The 19,999-nt window shown below is 58.4% G+C and overlaps 6 protein-coding genes across 6 annotated transcripts; 1 reads left to right on the top strand and 5 right to left on the bottom strand.

Moving 5' to 3' along the window:
* Positions 1–838: 838 nt before the first annotated feature.
* On the bottom strand, positions 839–2,835 carry HRG_11589 (tryptophan halogenase domain-containing protein; the record flags this gene model as incomplete). The annotated part of the gene is made up of 7 exons (XM_044870059.1): positions 839–1,293; positions 1,364–1,903; positions 1,960–2,131; positions 2,186–2,397; positions 2,453–2,495; positions 2,550–2,646; positions 2,711–2,835. 7 exons carry the CDS (start codon positions 2,833–2,835, stop codon positions 839–841), a joined length of 1,644 nt encoding a protein of 547 aa, XP_044714956.1.
* Positions 2,836–4,213: 1,378 nt separating this feature from the next.
* HRG_11588 (uncharacterized protein) lies at positions 4,214–5,224 on the bottom strand (the record flags this gene model as incomplete). Its single annotated transcript, XM_044870058.1, has 4 exons — positions 4,214–4,298; positions 4,442–4,684; positions 4,743–4,872; positions 4,939–5,224. 4 exons carry the CDS (start codon positions 5,222–5,224, stop codon positions 4,214–4,216), a joined length of 744 nt encoding a protein of 247 aa, XP_044714955.1.
* Positions 5,225–7,952: 2,728 nt separating this feature from the next.
* HRG_11587 (secE/Sec61-gamma subunits of protein translocation complex domain-containing protein) lies at positions 7,953–8,306 on the top strand (the record flags this gene model as incomplete). Its single annotated transcript, XM_044870057.1, has 3 exons — positions 7,953–8,037; positions 8,109–8,195; positions 8,266–8,306. 3 exons carry the CDS (start codon positions 7,953–7,955, stop codon positions 8,304–8,306), a joined length of 213 nt encoding a protein of 70 aa, XP_044714954.1.
* Positions 8,307–9,037: 731 nt separating this feature from the next.
* On the bottom strand, positions 9,038–9,350 carry HRG_11586 (uncharacterized protein; the record flags this gene model as incomplete). Its single annotated transcript, XM_044870056.1, has 2 exons — positions 9,038–9,165; positions 9,272–9,350. The coding sequence occupies 2 exons, from the start codon at positions 9,348–9,350 to the stop codon at positions 9,038–9,040; spliced, it is 207 nt and encodes a 68-aa protein (XP_044714953.1).
* Positions 9,351–10,681: 1,331 nt separating this feature from the next.
* On the bottom strand, positions 10,682–12,560 carry HRG_11585 (chromatin remodelling complex rsc7/Swp82 subunit domain-containing protein; the record flags this gene model as incomplete). The annotated part of the gene is made up of 3 exons (XM_044870055.1): positions 10,682–11,159; positions 11,242–12,268; positions 12,506–12,560. The coding sequence occupies 3 exons, from the start codon at positions 12,558–12,560 to the stop codon at positions 10,682–10,684; spliced, it is 1,560 nt and encodes a 519-aa protein (XP_044714952.1).
* A 605-nt stretch (positions 12,561–13,165) lies between these two features.
* Positions 13,166–19,703, bottom strand: HRG_11584 (putative zinc finger in n-recognin (UBR box) domain-containing protein; the record flags this gene model as incomplete). The annotated part of the gene is made up of 5 exons (XM_044870054.1): positions 13,166–13,433; positions 13,486–16,787; positions 16,884–17,004; positions 17,083–17,474; positions 17,523–19,703. 5 exons carry the CDS (start codon positions 19,701–19,703, stop codon positions 13,166–13,168), a joined length of 6,264 nt encoding a protein of 2,087 aa, XP_044714951.1.
* Positions 19,704–19,999: the final 296 nt, after the last annotated feature.

The following is a 19,999-nucleotide window of genomic DNA, read 5'->3' as shown; positions in this document are numbered from 1 at the left end:
GGGGCCCTCGGCGGAGCACGGAGCAACACCACCGGTGCGTGGCCTTGACCGCTTACCCTACAGCGGACATGCTTTGCCCATCTTTGCTGCCAACCCGGGCGCATCCTACCGTTTTTTCCCTACTCCGTAATATCGCAAGTCGTCTCTCGCCACCCGTGACGTGTCGTCATGTCGATGCCGTCGAGCCAACCGCCGGGCCATAGCAACGCCGCCGTGAATCACCTGCGGAACGAGAGACCGACCCCTGGAACCTGTTGTATACCGCGGCCGCGACTGGTCAACTTTGCAGCCGACCGACCGTCGTCATACCTCATCGCCCCCGCGAAGCAGGTCGGCGGGGGAGCAAACGGCCACATGGACCTCCCTCGCCTCCCATTGGGCGCTGTCGAGCTGGTTCGATGGATGGATCGAGGCAACTGCGAGACGCTCAATCGGGCTGCGCCAAAGACAGCGGATGACCACTCACTCCCCCTTTTTTCCCTCGCTTGTTTCTTCTCCTGTTTCTTCCGTCGCTGTTTCTTCTTCCCCTCTTCGTCCACCCTCCTCCCTCTCTGCCTGCCTGCCTGCCGAAGGCTGGGGTGTCTCGTCCCGATGCCAACCGACTGCCCCCCCTGGGTCAATCTCATCCGGTATCTGACAGCCAGCAAGATGATGGCGTTGGCATGGCGGCAATGCATTGCCGTACCCAGCCATACCTTACCCCCTTCCAGTCGGCCGGTGAGACACGGCGTATTTCTCTCGACAGGCCAGAGACAGCACGTTGACTCTCTACTTGATCATGTCAGGACTGGCTTGGTTGAAGCGTCAAATCATACCGTTGCTAAATGACTTAGTTGTGCTACAATGCGATCGGACGCGTGCTCTCCCGAATACCCGGAACCCTCCCATCCAGGAACGGCGGCGAATAAAAGTGAGACCTATCCAACCTGGCCCTCGCTGCCCTGGCAAGGCCAAGTTTGCCTCGCTCCAGCCTCGGCGCCAGTCCGTCGATGGCGTCGAGGGTGAAGCTGTCCATGTCAAAAGGGTCTTCGCGAATCATGCGCCTGCTGCGCAGCGTCTCGACTATCTGCGCCTCCTCGGCCGTCAGATGCTTTTGCACGTCTTCGAGCCCCCCTACATCTGTCGCATCGCCTTTTCCGGACTCGAGGCCCAGAGCCCTGAGCTTCTCGAATAGCGCGTCCTTTTGCTCGGGGGGGACGTATGTAAAGGCCCTGAAGCAGAACTCAAGAATCCTGGACATTTCCGACTGTGTCGTTTTCCCCGTCCCGTCGGCATCAACAGAGCCTTGGATAACTGATACAGGCCAGTTAGCCAGGGCCACAACGGCGTGATGCTATGGTGAGATGGAGGCTCCAAGGCTTACTCGGCTGAAGAAGGTCAAAGGCTCTCTGGAAACCCTCCTCATCTACATCTTGAATCACTGGCTCCTCCTGGGAGCGAATTTGCTTCGTGGCGCTGCTGACCGCCAAGAAGAAGCGGGTGTAGCTCTCGACCGTCTTCTTGGAATGCCACGAGCCCGCCGTCTGCTCGTCGCAGTCGCCCCTGAGTGACGCCGCAATCGTGACTGCCGCTGACAGGCCCCCCGTTATGGCCAGATGGACGCCCGACGAGAACAACGGGTCGATAAAACAGCCGGCGTCTCCGCAGATGCGTGCATGCGGCAAGTGGTAGCTAGATGAGGTGTAGGACCAGTCCGAGGCCGACTTGATATCCGTAGCTAGCCTGGCCCCTGAGAGGAGTTTCTTGGTCCTGGGCGCCAGCTCGAGGGACTGCCTGTAGAAGTCCAGAGTCGACGGATGTCCAAGTTCGCGCTTCTTGTCAGTCGCCATCTGCTGGTCCTGCACGATGCCAACGGAGCGAGTGCCATCGTGCAGCGGCATAAACCAGCACCAGCCGCTCGCATCTGCATTCCTCAGTCAATCACGCACGGGAAACTGGCATACAAGTGACGAAACCCACCTGCCAATGCCTCAAAGTATGGCGCGCCTTCCATGTGCGTCCCGCGGCCGTATACATTGTCGCTCTCCCAGTAGGCCCAGTTGGCGACGTTCTTGAAGTTCCGGTTAAACCTCCTACTCCTGAGATATTTGGTGCTTAGGATGCCGTGTCGTCCACTGGCATCTACGAGGTACTTGAAAAATATGGTTCCGGCAGTGCCATCTCTGCGGATCCAAGTAGCAGCCACGGGTCGGCCGCGGTTCAAGGCCTCGTTGCTCTCCTCTGAGCTCGGGCTCGGTTTGTCGGTGCCTGGCTCAAACTGAATCGTATCGACCTTGGTCTCGTCAAGGATGTGTGCGCCGCAAGCCCCGGCGTGCCGGAAGAGCAGCTCATCGGACTCGGACCGGACCAGGTTCCAGGCGTATCCATCAGGGCCGCCAGCCGCAATAAAGTCGGTATCTAGGCAGACATGAGCTGATCAGCCACGGCTCCTGACGATGGACGGGGGACTTACAGGCATCTGGCTGAGACTGGTTGAGCCGGAAAGCTGCACCAATCTGGCCGTCGGTCAACTTTGATATTCCGCAACCCAGCAAACAAGAGGAGACTACCTTCTTGTAGAATCCGTGAGCATTGAAGGCGTCGTCAAAGTCTATAAACTTCAAGAAGTGGCGTAGCGAGGGAAGCGTGCTTTCTCCGATGTGATATCTGTTACGGTCGAATAAGCCCACCAGAAGACATACAGGACTGCTTGCTTGATTATCCTACTGACCTCGGGAACTTGTCCGCCTCGAGAAGGACCGTCTCAATCCCCTCGCGCGCCAAGCAAGCAGCCGCAAATGAACCCGCAGGGCCTCCCCCGATGACCAGCACTGTACAGTTCTGCGGAACGGCCATGTTAGCTGGGATGGGTGGGTTGAGTGCGGAGATTGATAAAGGGGATATTCAGATGGCCAAATTTGACGGATGTAGGCTGAGAATGAGCCGAATAGGGTTGTTCAGAGGTGAGAGAAGAGGCATGGCCCAGCACTTACAGTCTCGGAGTCTCGATTCTTCTATGGAGGGGCATCCTCTTAACATCGGAGTCTCGATGCTTCTACAGAGGGGGATCTTCTCTACCGTTGAGACAGCAGAATCGAGCCGAGGGGTGGATTCTGTCGTCCCGACGGTAAAGAGGGTTGCAGTATTGCAACATGTCTTGTCCCGCACTCGCTTCACTTGCATGTCGCCAGTCACGGGACGTGCGGCTGATCCTCCAAGCGCGTCATGCATACAAAATCGAGGACGTCTCGTTGCTAGCCTACTTGATGCAAGGCCATGTCTCCGGGCTTGGCCTTCGAAATGCGTATGCGTACGGACCTATAGTACATGAGAGGCTGCTTGCTGTGCCGTGTGTGCTGTTGGCCGGGCCGGGACGGGAAGGTAGCATAGGATACCGCATGGCATGGCCACCGACCAGCCACTAGAACGGTAGAGCATGTTGTATTTAACTTGTATGGTAGAAAGAGAATGAAGTAGCGGGACCGGCTTCTCCCTGGAGTCCCTTCATTAACATGCCGTTTCAAGTCAGCTTCCCCTGAGCACGGGAACAAACACCCGCAGTACGTGAATACCGCGGTCCCAGAACTCAAGAAGCTACCAAAACACGTCCACGAGCAATCGAGAGCCCTGTTGAGAGGCTTGCTGTTGTCCTCATCCGAGGCCGGCCCCAGACCTAGATCAACGGGCAGTAGCAGTTGGGCTGTTTAATCTCCCAAGTTGCTATTATCACAGCCTTCCCCTCCCCTCACCTGACCAATACAATCCTTCTAACAGTGCTTAACCGATCTAACTACCCGGGATCAAAATTCTCGGCCCTGAAACTTCATTCTGTCGCTCCCACCCAGCCGGCGGCTCAGGACCCCTAACCTCCACCATCTGCGGCATTCCCGGCCCGTCATGCGTTTGAGACACTATGCCCGGCGTCGCTTCCGGGCTGTCTGCGCCAAGCTCCTGCGGTGGCTTCGACTGCACCCAAACTGGCGAGGGGCTCCTGTGTGAAGATAGCCTGCATGAATCGTGCGGGTCCTGGCTGTAGCAGCTGTTGTGTAGATTCGGCCTGCCGGGGGACTGAGGTGGAAACATATGAGAAGCTCCGCCGCCTGTCTGGTTGACTACAGGCATGCTTTCCGGCTTGGCCGGTTGTTGACGTCGAAACAACAACCACATGCCAACTGCTAGCAGGGCAACAACTGCTGCGCCGATGCTAATGCCTGCTATGGCACCTGCGGAGAGGCTAGAAGAGGTTGATGGGTTGGCCGCCGTGGTAGAGGTCGGTCGGGGAGTTGCTGAAGATGCCGAAGTTGTTGGCAGCACCAGCGCTTCAGTGCTGCTTGGAACCGCCGAGTTGAGGCCATATGGCTGCACATTGGCATATGCTTCGCATTGGGCATTGGGTGCGGCCAGAGGGCAGTCCTTTGCAAGGCAGATTGAGTATAGTTGACCGTCTTGCGGTGGCGCGCACCGGGTATTATATCTCGCATTCATAAAGGTGGAAAGCGTCTCGGCATCGGGGTCTGAGAAGCCATAGTACTTGCTGGCGGCAATAAGCTGGTCGATGAAGTATCCGATGTGGGTATGGTTTAGGTCCATGTATTTATGTACGTAGGCTGGAGTAAGAGGAGTGAAGCTATTTTCTAGGAAATGTTTTGCAAGGCTGCAGCCGTAGATCTTCCCAAAGGCAAAATACCAACGAGAAAACAGTTTCCTGGAGTAGAGAATGAATGATGAGCAACTATACCGCGTCAGAGGTGTATGTGACTGACTCTTGATTTGTTCCCTTTTTTATTTCTGCCGTCTCGGTAGAGCTATTCAAGAAGGCGATTAGCGGCGCAGTACCGCCTCCGTCGAGCCAGTCGACGCCGACAGCTTGGCCATTGAAGTTTGTGATTGCCTCTGTCCAGTGTCGTCAATTGGAATGGTCAGCGAGCAAAGGTATCGGGACCTGCCAGGCTGCCATACTTGATCCGTTGAACCACGGCCGGAGGTATACATCATGACCATTAAACCGCCCGTGATTGAATATTCCGGTACTTTTAGTCTTGTCGTCGGTAAGTCGGAGTGCACCGCCGCCAGCGTAGGCGTAAGCAACGATGCCCTGCATCAGACGCAGCTGCGTCGTGCTGTTACTCGCACCATAGCGTTGAGCGGCGTAGTAGTCACAGATGGACTGGTTGCTTGGTCGATCGGCGAAGACCTCTCTCCACGAGAGGGAAAGGAGTAAAGGGACGGCGTAGTTCCATGGCATGCTGGGCATGATTCTGAGGCGGCACTTGGCAGCTTGGGTATCAAGAGGGTGTCGTCAGCGGCACAAGACCAAAATCGCGGGGGATTCTATCATTCTAGTATTATAGACGCAAGGGGACGCGGGCAAACAGGGGGCGATGCACCGAGGAAGCTTTCAAAAGGCTCATGCCGCGCTAAAGCAGCCCCGGTAAGGAAAAAGAAACGAAGAGAGAGACCCCCATGTCTATTTCCCTTTTGCTGTCTCTCGCCGAGGCTACGGCAGGCAGCATGCAGCCAAAGGAAAAACCGCTGATAATTAACCACCTCACTCTCTCGGACAGACGAAGCAAACTCGGCCACTTTTCGACTTTTCAGAGGGAAATTGTCGACAAGACTGTCTATAAATGCGGTCCCGATGAGATCCCGTTTCCTAGACGTGGCCGCAAGGAAGCTGAGAACCCGGCAGCTGGCCGGACGAATATACTCAGGATGCCCAACATTTATCGGTTACCCGATAACAATTGCGGGCACCAATCATGGATATCTGTTGAGAAGCAAGACATGTGCGGCAATTGCAGCGCACCTTTCGGAGCGCGTTCCACTTTGGTCTGCGTGGTAACTGTTAATAAGGATGTGCATCACGGACGAAGCTGGAAGCATGGAAGAATGATCAACCTGATTGTACAAATCCATTCCAGTGGCTTCTTCGACGCCATCTTCGATCTGCTATTTCCAACAGAAATAGTCGACCTTGAGTCGCCCTAGTGGGATGCCCTGGAAATTATCCTCGACAGAAAACGACTTAATACTGTAGGTTCGACTAGAAATCTAGACCAGTCTAGACCTCCAACTTGGTGCGTTCTTGGTATACGGGGTGTTGTTCCTTCTCCTCGACCCCTTGGGCAGTTGGAGGGAAGATTTTTTCTCTCTTTTGTTTTCTCGAGCACGAGCTTGCACGACGCCTTGTTTCTTTTTCCTCGGCTGACGAGGCGCATGACCGCGTCCTGTTTCAGGCGTCTGCACTTATTTAGATGTGTAGGACGGACCAGGCAGGCAACTAGGCCACGCCAAGTTAAACCAGGATTCACGAACCGGCTTCTCAAAACGTAGAGATAAGTGGCCATCGTCGAAACGGAAGCGAGGTAGGAGGGCAGCAGAGTCCCGTATTCGCCTACTATTCGCTCGGTCGCTAAAACGGTGTAAACTGACAATGCTCCCACTGGAGTCCCCCGTTCCGCATCCAACTCCTCGAACAGGAAAACGTCCAGGCCCTCAACGGGACCCGATATGACTATGACTACCTCCTATCGCTCTTGCCAGCGACAGACCGCGTAGAGTCTGGGTAACTTGGCCACCCCGGCCTGTTAATCACTCCGGCGCCCCGGGGCACCGGGACTCGGCCGACATGACGATCCACTTCCGGCCGGCCGGCCGCGGGGATGATACTAACGTCGGAGGCGACAGCATTCTTCTGTCTTTGTATAGCCAGACGTACGTTGTGGATGGTATACTCTACCACAATCAACAGCTTGAGACCTGCGTTGCCTCGGGATACTTTGTTCTGAACATCTGGCTCACTCTGGCAGCCGTCCCAAGGTCTGACGAGATTGAGTGTGTGTGTGTGTGTATTTTCCGTCCAGAGACTTTAGTCGCTCAGGTCTCCTATCGGAGCACAGGACGTGCTGAGCTGATCTAACTATTCCCGACCGCTATCTGACAAGATCAACCAGTTTCCCTTGTAAAGGCCTCATGGTCTCACATAACGACACCTGTCCACGGGCAGTTGTCTCTGCTGTAGACGCCACTAAAGTACATCGCAAGATGTCAGTACAAGTGTCCCGGCTGATCCTCCCGCAACAGCCGTCCAGTCAGCTCATCCAGCATTTCGACGGCTCAAGGCGCTTTTCGTTCGTGGCCCTCACCCGTCAGCGGGATTTTGGGCAGGTGTGGTCAACCCTTGGTTTTCACCGGTCATAATTCTCTCATCCCTCTGCCAAAGCTACCAGAGCTTTATATCCATCCTCAATCGCCTGAGGAAAGGAAACCGGCCGAGGGGTGGCGGCAGGGAAAAACCCTTCGAAGGAATCAGAGGCTGTCGAGCAGCTTGCCTTCAGGGAGAAAAACCTCCGCGACCGGCCACCGTTGTTTAGAAGAGCTTGTCTTCCAATACCCTTGGCTCCTTGGTTCCGGAGGAAGCCATGGGGTCCGAGTGGACGTTGTGTCGGGACCAGCTTTGCAGAGGAAGATGAGCTCTCCAAAGTCTTCCTCTGTGCTGTTAAGGCCCCGATGGGGTCTCACAGCAAAAGCGTGGTCGGGTGGCCTGCAAACCCTGCCCCGCGTAACAAGCCGCTAACAGCTCCGCGGGGTGAAGAATTTTTACAGGGAGAGTTGTCTGACGAGATTGAGCGCCGGGTACCGGTGGGTACCGGGTAGCCAGGATGTGGCCGCCGGTGTCGAGATGACAGATTTCATCACGAGATGCAGCACGTGACACTGGCTACGGCACTGCGACGTGGCTCTTTGACTCGGAGCCGCATTTGCAACTTGGCCAGACAAGAGACCCCTTCCTTCATCTCGACGACACCGCCCGTCTCTGTCTGACCCCGTCTCTCTCGCTCTCTCTGGCTCTCCACGACTGCGCCTTCTTCCCCCCCCACAAGCGTTGCACCTCACGCTCGACGCTCGACGCTCGACGCTCCCCCGTCCCCGGCCTCGACCCCAGCCTGCACCATCACCGGACCGTCTTCGCAATGGCAGACCAAGCCGAGAGCCTCATTGAAGTGCCGCGCGAGTTTGTCAAGGAAGGCGTCCAGTTTATGCACAAGTGCCAGAAGCGTGAGTGCGCCCAGCTAGCGGACTGCAGCCATGGGCTGGGTGCTGACGGCGATTCGACCATGTCGCGACAGCCGACAAGAAGGAGTTTCTCAAGATCTCGCAGGCCATTGCCATTGGCTTTCTCACCATGGGCACCGTCGGCTACATCGTCAAGCTGAGTATGCGAATGCCCGTCCCCTTGCCGTCGCGCGTCACACCGTTGCTGACGCACCTGCGTCTCCCTCAAAGTCCACATCCCCATCAACAACATCCTAGTCGGAGCCGCCTAGAGGATACCAGTTCGAGAATCGGAGGCGTTGAAGGACGAGAGCGAGGACATGGGATCGGCATTCCATCTACGACGGGGGCGAGGGCCAAGTATGCACATCATTGACAGCATCGGGAGTTTTCACGGGCAACGCGGGCAAAACCAAGCTTGGCACACTTGGGACACGTAAGCTTGGCAAAGGCAGGCCGTTGGCCATCGGCCGCATCGAATGGAGGCTAGACAAGGGCCAGAGATGTAACGTCTAGACATGGGAGACGGGGACCAGCGTGTGTAATGCGCATGGACTAATGTACCAACACAAACCAGCAGCACATGCTTGACAAGGCTGTGCACTTTCTCCAAGCGTTTGAATGCGCCCCATGAGCTCGGTGATTTGAAAACAGGGGACGACATCGCCCGTTTGGCCTCTGCGATGGCGGCAGTTGGAGACAGGGAGAAGCAGAGACGTGGAGCCGGCTCTCGGTTGAGCATGATGGCCGGGTTCCAAGGAAACTACATCACGCGGAGAGACAACGAGTGCGGCAGAGGAGTGTGTGAGAAACAGGGCTATCATGATTACAGACTCGATGCTGCGCCGTGTCCAATGGCCCCGATTCCCCCAGCGCCAGAAGAACAAGATGGTCCTATCCCGAGCCGGATCAACCAACCGTACGGATATCCTGCGGATTACGTCGTGACCAGGTGCACGTCCGAGACGGCCTCTGCCCTCCCTCGAGCCGTCATTCGCAAGCCCTAGTCCGTCTCCTCCTCGACCGTACGCTTGGTCGTCAGCGCCGTCAGCGGGTCGACGGCGAGGGAGAGGGTGTCGCCGGCGAGCCTAAAGGCCGTGTCGACGCCGGCCTGGGCCAGGTCGACGGCATCTACGCCCGCGGGGTTAGCAGGTCGACGAGAAACGACACTCGGGAGATGGGATAGGACTCTGATGCAAGGAGGAGAGAGAGAGAGATGCTGAGGAGGGAGGCATACCACGAGGCTCGACGGGCGCGGCGGAGACGACCGAGGCGGCGGCGGCGACGAAGGCGACGATGCCCGTGGTCTTCTTCATGGTGACGGCTACGTTTGTTTACGATGAGAGAATGAAGGGTTTTGGTGGTGGACGCTGGTGTATGGACGAGCAACGCCGTGGGGGGGAACGAGTGGTGGGTGCGTCGACTGCTTGATCGTGTATAGGCAAGGACGATAGCGAGTGTGAGTGCGAGGTTTCCGGATGGAGAGAAAAGCGAGGGCGAGGGCGCGATATATACAGCGCCCCGGCATAGACTCCAAGAGAGAGAGAGTGTGTGTGCGTTTCGAGGACCGAGGCGCAAGCACACCAAGCCCTCTCCTCTCCCTCTCCCTCTCCTCTCCCAACCCCGAACACGGGACGCGGCGCACACACGACCATGATCGCACAGTCAGTCGTCGCCGCCCCTGAAACAACCGACCGACCGACCATGGAGCTCCCGTCCTCGCCAGCACCCCTCCCTCCCCTCCCCCAAGCCGCGGCGCTGCATGTACATCACAGTGCCATCAAGACGGACCACGGAATGGCCTTGGAATTAGGAAAAAATACGAGCAACGTCCGCCTTCCGTTTCGCACCCCCCCCTTCCGGGGACAAGCAAAGGTCGGTGCGCCGCGCCGGTTCGTTTCGGCCGGCTCCGCTCGTCTCCACCTCCGCCCCCCCCCCCAACCTCCGTGACGGATCGGCAGGACAAACACTCTCTCTCCGAAGGAGCTCTGATTAACCACAGAGAAGAGGCAGAGGCCGTGACGGGCTGGTTGGTCGGCTGGCTGAGATGGCATGGGCCCGCCCGTCCGTGCCCCAACAGTGGCATCCCGAGCTTCACTGTGCACAGCATGTCGCCCCCTCAGCTGGGCAGTCCTTCATTTCCCCTGGCCGGAAGCTTCTCCCTCTATTGCTCCCCATTACATCATCGTATAACATCCCTCAACGGTTTCCCAGTCTCATCGTCAATCCCCCTGATGATTGCGCCTCCTCGTCCCCGCAGTCCACTGTCCGAGGGGGCCTTGGCGAGCTTCTCAAAGAGCCGGGCAGTGGCGTCAGTGCCGTCATGGATATCAGGGGCAAGAAACACGGCCCGCCAAAGATAGCCGAGCTCGTAGGCTTGATGAGGATAATTGCTTTCAGCCTTCCTAAAGTGAGCCATCTCCGTCTCGTCCACGGCCACTCCCCGGCCCCTGATACTCCGAACAGAGAAAAACCCTCTCGGTTGGCGAGCGAGCGAGCGAGAGCCACGATGCGTCACCGCCCCTCTGGTTTCCCTTCTCCCGCATTACACGCCCAAAACGCCTTCAACCACGCCCGTCCGTCCAGGTCCAGGGCTCGTCACTGGACCTCAACCGAGGTAAACGGTCAGTTTCCCGTCGCCACCCCCTCAGCCCATGGAATACGGCACAATGGCCTTGTCGATAATGGGATCGCGTCGCGCCATTTTCTCCTTCTCGGTGCCCCACCGCGACTTCCACTCCCTGTCCTGTCGCAGAGCCTCGTCAAACGCCTGCCGGCACTCGGGCGGCAGCAGCTCCTTGACCTCGTCCGACACAGACCCGAGCCCGTGAAAGGCCCCGAGCAGGTCCGCCGCGTCAGGCCTGTCCACTGCCGTCACCGCCGCGCCCGCCGGCGGGCTCTCGAAGTGCGTGTCCGTCACTAGCAGATTTCTCGAGATCCTCGCCGGCACCGGAGGGAACTTGCTGCCGCTGCTGCCGTCCTCTTCGTCCGCGCCAGGTGCCACCTGCTCTACCCGAGCCAGAGTCGGCTGCATAATGGCCGGGTACTGCATCATGTTGGTGTGAATGTCGTAGACGCCCGAGTTGTTCAGCTTGCGGATCGCGTTGATGCCCGAGTTGAAGATGCTGCCGATCCAGAGTCATCTTGGTCAGCCGATCCGTCCACTCAGGGGAAAAGGTCCACCCCTGGGCAAAGACGGCAACTCACCTGGCCTCGCGCGCATGCTCCAGCATCCAGTTGGTGTCGTTGACATTGACCTTGCGCTTCTTGTACTCGGGCTTGCCACTGGGCACGGGCACTGCGGGCACGCTTGTGTGGTAGACGGCGCTGGCCCCGTGCCAGGCCACGTACTGGTTCTTGTTGTAGGGCTCGCCCGGCACGAAGCGGTCGTCCGGGTCGGCGAGGTCGCCCTCGACGGCGCCGTCGGCCCTGGCCTGAGCCACGTTGTAGTCGTCGACGATGCGCTTGCCGCCGACGATGATCCTGGCGCCAAACTCGCGAAAGACTGAGCGCGCCGTCACGACTCCTATCGAGCGGCCCTTGTACGAGTGCGGGATGATCTCCCGCTCAATCATGTCTCGCTTCTCGTCCTCGTCGACAATGATCTTGTATAGCTTCCGGTGCTTGGTGAAGAAGAGGTAGCTGTCCCTGAAGCCCACGCACCGGGCGGGCTCCGTCGACAGCATATAGAGCCGGTTGCCGCGCCCCAGCACCGTAAAGGTTCGGCACCGGTACTCGCGCCCGCCCGCCAGGTTGCCCAGATTGTCCACCTTGGCCTCGCCCTCGGCGTCTTGGGCGAGGACGCACTCGTCGTCGACAATATCGGCCACGGTGCCATCGGCGTCCACCACCTGCTCGGCCTTGGGTACCGCGGGGCCTCCCTTGCGGCCGCCGCGGCCGCGCCACCCTCCGCGGCCTCTGCGGCGAGGCGTGTCGTCCGTCACCGTCACCATGGGGTCCCAGTCTGGCGGCTTGTTCTTCGGCGGCCGGCCCAGCCGCTTTCTTCGGATGACGGGCTGTGGCGGTGGAGTGGGTTCCTTGGCCGACTCCTCGTCCTTGCCCGTCGCATCGTCGTCGCCGTCATCGTCGCCTTTGACATCTTGATGCTCGCCGTCATCGTCTTCTTCGTCGTCGTCCTGCGCGGGGCCCTCCTCGGGCTCGGATGCATTGTCTGCGGTGCCTGCGTCGGGCATGGGCTCATCCTCGACGTCGACGAAGCCCCGGGGGGTGTTTTCTGCAGATGGGAAGAAGCAAACATTAGACTTGAGCTCTATTGGCGGCCGCCGCGGTCATACAGCTCGAAGCGAGACGGAGACTGCGGCCAGCGAGTCTGATGAGCAAGGAGGAGCAAGGCATGTCTTGGGCCCGAGGCCAAACCGCAACTCGAAGGACAAGGCGGTGAAGGGACGAGGCGTCATGGCATGCTGCAAGCGGGAGGCAGTCGCAGGAAAGGGTCAAATCGCAAACGTACCCAGCGCGGCCGCTGCCTTTTTTGCGGCAGCGCGGCCAGATCGTCGACCCGGCATGTCGTCGAGTTGATGATTCTCGCCCGCCCACAAGCCTCGTCTGCGGTTCGTCTATTGCTGGATCAGGACGTGGCCTTGTTTTCGAGCTCTTCCAAAATCCAGTCCGTCAACAATCCCATCGCAGGGCCACAGACAGAGCCGCGCTCACGATGGCATTTGGCTGTGGCTGGGACGCGACGGGAGGCCCGCAATTCGTTTGTTCCTACGCTGCCTATGATTGGTCTGCTGACTGTGACTCCTTGGCCTCATTTGGGTGTGGATATCAAGATGACACTGTAAATTTCGCACTGTACGCATTATCCTATTGTCACATTTTCGACTTCTAACCAACTCGTCCATCATCATCTCCACGAACAACCGTCTCATACACTTTGAATGCCTCCCTCTGCATTCCCTTCTATGGAGTTCGAAGCCGCCGCCATAACCCCAGTACATGCTCGTCGTTTCTCAACGCCCAAGCGACGAGTCTGCCCCTTCTAGTCCATGCATTCGCGCGTTCTCGGCCCATGATGCAACTCACGCCTCCTCTCGAGTTGGCCGGCCGTCCGGACGTTCCTTGTACCCTCTATACCTATGGCATCTGCGCACATACACATGTTATTTACTCATAGCGTGTCCCATCCACCGTTGTTAATCTCCGCCTCGAGCTTGCGGCTTATCAGGCTCGGCACCCCGTGATTCAACACCGTGTTTCGCACCATGGAGTCGTATCTCTTCTGGTTGAGGAACAGCTGCCGCCCGTGCCGCAGCTGAGGGTCGGTCTCGCCGTACTTGTCAATGTATGGCGCCGCCGTAAACGACCCCGACTGCCGAAACAGATAGACGGTAGAGCACTTGCGGATGTTGAGGAAAACGCCAATGTTCCGCTGGCATCTGTGTACATCTCCGTTAACCCCCGTGCGGCCAGCTCGTTAGGCCGACTCACCTGCGCATGTGCTGCTGCGCTCCGCCGATCCTGTTCGCCTCGCCGCTCACAAGATCAGGCTTCTGGCAACACGTGCTTTGGCTGCAAAACACCTCGCCGCAGAAGAGACAAATCACCGGGTCCGTCAGGTCCTTGCCCGTCGTCGGACATCGCCGTCTCGTCGCCTCCTCAATCAGGGTGTCGTACGTCTTCGGCAACCCGATGAGCTCAAAGATGCCCGGGTGGCTGACGAGGGCCGTTGGCGACATATCCCCCGATCTCTCGGCCCAGAGCGCTTGGTGCTGGACCCATCCAGCAACGAGAGGGCGCGTCGTGTCCGGCCAGCCGCAGGCAGCCGAGTTGCTCGTCAGCGACGCGCACATTTCGTCGAAGCTCGGCACGCGAAGGGCCTCAGTTAGGCGGTCCAGCTCGTCTGCGTCCGGGGTGGGCGAAACGCGGCTGTTAAAGTCCACACCGTACTTGACGTACAGAAACACGAGCGTCTTTCGCAGGAACGTCAACGCGTACTTCTTGACAAATGTGTACCAACCCTCGAGCGTATCGACTCCCGGCTGCTGGAAACCCAGGTCTCCCACCTCTCCCCCATCGGCGCCGTCCCTGGCATCGTGCGCGATGAAGCCGTACTCGGTCACAACGAGGGCGAAGTCGGCAAAGTTGTTCATGGCCATGTCTTGAGTCTTTCGGTATTTGAGCCCCTCCACCCACATCTGGAGGGGTATGTTTTCGTTCATGTGGTGGATGACCTTGACCAGCTCCGCCAAGTAGCATAATCTGACCAGGTGCGAAATCTCCACCTTTTGAGCGGCGGCGAGGCCATAGGCACATTCCACAAGAAACACAAAGGGGTCCATGGTCAGTATCGCCGGGAACATGTCCACGGGCTGGGCCGACTCGGGCTGTTGTGAGGGAAAGTACCGCGCCATGAAGAGCTGGCAGTGTTGCCGCTCGCAGTCTTTGCGGAACTCAGCCTCGATCGGGTTGTCGGTGACAGGCTGGCGGGCCCCGACCGACATGTATGACGAAGCCGTCTCCGAGAGAACCCGCAGATGCATGAGAACTTGTTCGGGAATCTTGTCCAGCAGAGTCATGCCCGGCTGCGCCTCTACTCCCCGCTGCTGGAGCTCTACCGAGGATATCGTGAAACCCACCACCTGCACAAGCGCGTCGCTCGAGTGCAGCTCGTCTCCGTAGTCAGCCTTGTCATCGTCGACGTGCCTCGTCAACAGTCCGTTGACCTGGACCGTGTCTCTGAGGCGCCGATAGGCGGCCACGAGATCTCCCAGTATCTCGCTGTTGGGAGGGCTGACACCTCGAGGATAACCGGATCCCAGTGCGCCGCCAATCGAAAAGGCCGAGTTGACGGGCGTTCCTAGAGCCGATGTGTGTGACTCGGGAGCAATTCGAGTCCAGATGGACCCGTCCGAGATGGGCAGATTCCTCAGATTTTCCACGAGGCTCCCCGGCATGCTGGGCGTGTAGATCTCTGGCAGGCCAGGCCCTTCGACATCCCGAGCCTTGCTACCCCCGACGCAGTACACAGAAGCCATCTGCTTCTCGAGGAATTCGGAAAAGGAGCCCTGAGGCTGGAGGTAGCCAGGGTACGACTCCTCCAGGCCCTTCCAGACAATGGGCAGGAAGGCATTGCCTAGAGCCTTGCAGAGTGGGCAGACAAACTCGTTGCGCTTCGTGTCTTCGGGATGATGCCGCGCTATCTGGTGCGTATGCCTCCGGTTTGTCGCCTCGTAGTACACCTCGAAACAACGAAAGTGCATCATGTGTCCGCAGCCGCTCGCCACTGGCCCAGGCCTCGCGAGATTTCCCGTGTAACCTTTCCCGATCGTCTGTCGTTCCGCCAGAAACACATCCCCCTGGAAATTGAGTTTCTCGACCATCTTCCGATTCTCGCGAGCGATACCAAACGGCCGAATGTCCTCCGCCGACCGGTCGAGGCTGCATGGAGTCTGAGAGGCTTCCCGCACATGGTCAGGATCCTGGAAGTTGGTCTGGCGAAGTATGCGGCTTTCGTTCACAAGTGCAAACGTGCCGTAGAGGCGTCGATCATCGGCCTCCTCCTGACACAGGATGCAGGTCCCAGTCGGGTATTTCCAGCTGTGCTTGCGGTCTTCTGTCTGCTGTGCGTCATCCTCGTCTTCAAGATCGGACCCCCAGTCAATGGCGCCTTGATTCTCCAGGAAGCTCTTCTGTTGCTGCTGGAACTGTGCCATGACCTTTGCTTGACGGCTCAAGGCTGCCTTCTTCCTCCGCTCGCGCTCTTCCTCCACCGAGTTATTTGCGGGAGACGCCGTGTTGATCCGGTCGACAGCAATTCCCAGGTGCGCAAACGAGGCCTCGAATGCCTGCGGCCGCTTCTGCTTGAGGCGCTTCAGGACGAGAGCCAGCTTGGGGTGGACAGACTTGAACTCGTCCTTGGTAGACATCAGGTTCAGAAGCGACACAATCGTCTTCGAGTTGCTCGCTGTTGGCATAAAGTTGCTTCGACCCAGTTTGGTGAGTGCGATTTCAACAAACGAGCCCGACGCGGCTGCGGCTGCTCCGGCCTCGTCTGTCTTGTCCTCGAGGATCGCGATGAGAATAAGATGCAAGACCACCTGCAGAAAGGTTTCCAGTCTGGTAAACGGCACGCTCGGTGTGAACCTGTTGGCCACGAGCGGATACAGGAGAGAGTAGTAGACGATCTGCGCAAACATGCCGGTGCCGGTGAAGTCTCCGAGGTTCTCGAACAAGCCCGACGGAATAGGCCGGTGCTTTGGCTCATACACAATCTCCTCAACCATCTTCCCAGTCTTCTTCGCCATCTTCTTGCGATAGGCCATTTCCGACTCCTCTCGCTGGTTCTTGTTATAGTGCGCAATGTACGGATCAATGTCTTCGATGAATTCATGGCGCAGTTCAAACGTGCCCACATCTGAGACGCCCTCGGGCGGCTTGAAAGTGGCCATCTCATCCAGGACGTGATGGAAATCTTCCTGTTCCTGGTACTTTTCGGGGAGCTTGTTGCAAATTTCGTTGAAGGACAGAGGCTTGAAGCACAGAACGTGAGTAATGTCCCGGCGCATGGCAAGAATCCGCGAGTTTGGTTGGTCCTCGGGCGCAATGAGAGAGGTGCGGTCGCTGAGAAGGACGATGAGCAGGTGAATCATGTCCTCGACGACGTCGAGGTGCTGGGTATCATCCTGGGCTTCCGACTTGAGCTCAAAGAGCCCCTTCACCCAGCCATCCATGCCGAATCGGTCGATGATGGACGCCAGCACCCGGCTGGGGCTGCACACGACCATGGCGGTCTGCAGGAGAAAGATGTCTCGGTGGTGAGAGACATCTCTCTGCCCGACGCCCCGGTAGGTGCTGGCCTGATGTCGCAGGCTGATGCCGTTTCGAACCCACATGTTGGCCTTGATCTGGGCAAGCCAGGCACAGACCCGGAGTGGAAAGTCAAAGGCCGCCATAAGGTAGTCCTCCGGGTCGCAGTCTCTTCTAAGGACTTGTGGCCGCCCCATCAACCTTGGCTTTGACTTGAGCTCCTGAGAAGTAAAGCTCATGAGGGTCTTCAAGTTCGACGCGGGTAGCGAGCGCCCGCACTCGATGAGCCACGAAAGGGTATAGTGCAGAGCGTGGTGAAAGCTGATGGAGTCCTTCTCCACGACGAACTTAACGACGTAGTACTCGGCTCCATTGTCATCGAACTCGAAGTCGCTCAGCTTTTTGTACTTGACCTCGTCTTTGATCTCGGCCTGCTTGAATCTGTGGCGTTCGGCTCCGATGGAGTTCAGAATCACAGTTTTTGCGGTGAATCGAATGGCTCGCTGCAGGTAGTGGACTTCGTCGGGCGGGCAGTCTCGGAAAGCCTCTGCGAGGTTGCGAGCCTGCAGGTTGATTTGCCGCGTCACCAACGAGGCCGTGATCCAAGAGTCGGCCTCGTACTCCACGTGCTCGGTTACAGCCCGCACGTTGGGGCCTATGCACTGATGAAGCTTAACCAGATCCAAAAACTGCATCAAGTACCGAGGCTCGCATCGCACTCGTTCCTGGACGTGCACGGAGCCGAACAGATACTTGAGGTCTTGATAAAAGTGGTACATTCGTCGATTCGTAACCGACCCGCTCTCGACCGCCAGGACGGCGTCGGGAGAGACATCCCAGGGGTGGCCGACTTGCCGGGTCGTCAGGAAGGTGTAGAGAATGGCCAGCAGGCTACTCAAGAAATTGCCTCGCTCGACAACCTCGGCCGTTATGGAGGGGGTAGTCAACATCTGAAGAGACAGGTTGATGATGGAGTGGTCTGGCTCTCGATCACCGACGAGATACAGCTGGGCTAGGATGGTGTACAGGCTTGCGAAACGGAGAGCCAGAACCCGCTTGAACTCTGGCATCTGCACTACCGTGGAGATGTACAGGGAACGGAGGTCGTTTCGGACCTTTTTCCACATCCTCAGGTCGAAAAGAAGCAGCCAGTCGAGGCGGACGCGCTGAAAGACGTCTTCTGCCGGGGGCACATTCTCGCGCTGCGTATAGACGGCCGGAGTCTCGATCCAGTATCTGCCGGGCCTTGGGGTGACCTGTTCGGTCTTGCCAGGCGTCTTGGGGATTTCTACGTTTGCCTTGGCGTAGATTGCCGGCGCGATGAGTGGCTCTGCCGTGTCCGAGTCTGAGGGTGTGCCGTCTCGGTCTCGGATTGCTGCGGCCCGAGCCTGCGCCGGCGGAGGCGGCGGAGGCGGGGGATATCCTGCCATGGTCGCTTCGTCCTCTTCCAAGGCTTGGTCTGGTTGAGTCCAGTTCATTCCAAGGTCGGCCACGTCTCCCCTAGCATCGACCATCATGACGTCTTCATCCTCGTCTTCGTCGCGGCCCGCGGTGGAGCTCGTGGTGGAGCGGTTTTCATCGTCGCCCTCGTCCATGTCGGCGTCATCGGCGTCATCGTCGTCGTCGTCGTCAGCTTCGTCGTCGTCTTCGTCGTCTTCGTCGTCATCGTCGTCGTCGTCTCCGAAGGCAACCTCCAGGTCAGCCCTGTTCCCGGCGGCCGCCTGCAGAGCCAGGATGAAGCGCGCGTTCACGCCGTGCAGCCTGGTTCTCAAGTCGACGGCTTGTTCGTCCTCCTCCTCATCGTCAATCAAGCCCCGAGTGTGGATCGCAGGACTCCCCTGCTGCCACGGCCGCATGACTTGCTCGCACACTGTCTGCCTCAAAATGTGGTTGTCATGTCCGACGGTGCAGCCGGAAATGTCGCTCAGCCACTCCACGAGGGTACCGCACATCTGTTCACGAAATGTATCCCTGGCCGCCCGGATGGTGACGGTGACTCGTATGGCCTCCATGATCTTGGCCATGTGAAGCAGCTTGTCGATGTCGGGAAGGTAGGTGAGAATGCTGCGCCCAATGGCGTCGGTCTCCCAGGCGTCGCGGGCGGCGTGGCGAAGGGATTTTCGGCAGGCTCGCGCGACCTGATCCTGGACTTCTTGGACGGTGTGTTTCTCGTCGTTCCAAAGGATCAGGGCAAAGTCGCCGCACGGCTCGGCTTCATAGCCATAGTACTTGGACGACAGCCGGGAAGCCTCTTCGTCTTTGAGAATCGAGGCCTTTGACTTTGCCTGCCGGAGCTGTTCGGGCGAGCAGGAAATGACGTCGCAAATGTAGTCGAAGACTCTCCCGATGGTCATTTGCAGATTAGCCACGAGATCGTCGGGCAAGCCGGCCGTCTCCTTGCCCTTGCCCTTGTTGGCACCCTTGTGCATGTTGGAGTGGATAGTGCAGAGCAAAGGCGTCCTCCAGGCTTCATCGTCGCCGCAGTCGCAGCAACCACTATTGCCGACCGATATTTGAATGCGAACCATGTGGCCGGTGTGGTCGGTCGAGTCGAAGCACCTACTGCATAGGCAGCAAGTCTCATCGGTGCCACAGGTCCTGCACATGTAGGAAGCCTCGCCGGGCTTGAAGATGTGGCCACACCGCTTGCCGCGAGCCGCCTCTGAGTACTCGGCGCCCTCGACAGCACCCTGCGCGTCGCTCAGCCTCAGGGTGTCGGAAAGCTTGCCCGTGGGGAAGAGAAGCCGCATGTATTCATCCTTGCCGCCGGCCAGGGACCAAAACAAGCTTCTGAGGAGCTCGCTCGAGGCTTCTTCCGTGTAGCGGTAATTGAATCTGGCTGGCAGGTCCGCCAACATCTGGCGGAGCTGCTGCTCCTGTGTCGACAGTGGGGCCTCCATTCTCAGGCTCGCATGATGAATCCGATGACCATCTAGAAACAGCTCGGCGGTCGGCGGCGCGGGGGGTGGCGAGCAGGGCGGGCAGATCGCAAAGCCTACGTCCGGCAAGCTTCAAGGCACCGGAGCGAGGAAAGAGGCGCAGTGGACGACGGGAGGGCGGCAGGCGGCGAAACGGCACAGAGAAACTGCAGACAGGGAAAAAAGAGTAGGCGCTGAGTGTTTTGGTCGTGAGGTTGGCTCAGACTGGAGGGTGGCAGGTCGAGGTTTGCTGCAGGCGAGGTTTGGGGAGTGTGAGG

The sequence above is a fragment of the Hirsutella rhossiliensis genome (assembly GCF_020360975.1).
Source record: "Hirsutella rhossiliensis strain HR02 chromosome Unknown scaffold00021, whole genome shotgun sequence".
In the NCBI taxonomy this organism is placed as follows: domain Eukaryota; kingdom Fungi; phylum Ascomycota; class Sordariomycetes; order Hypocreales; family Ophiocordycipitaceae; genus Hirsutella; species Hirsutella rhossiliensis.
The sequence above is the reverse complement of the archived record's forward strand: the minus strand, read 5'-3'. Positions and strand labels throughout refer to the sequence as shown.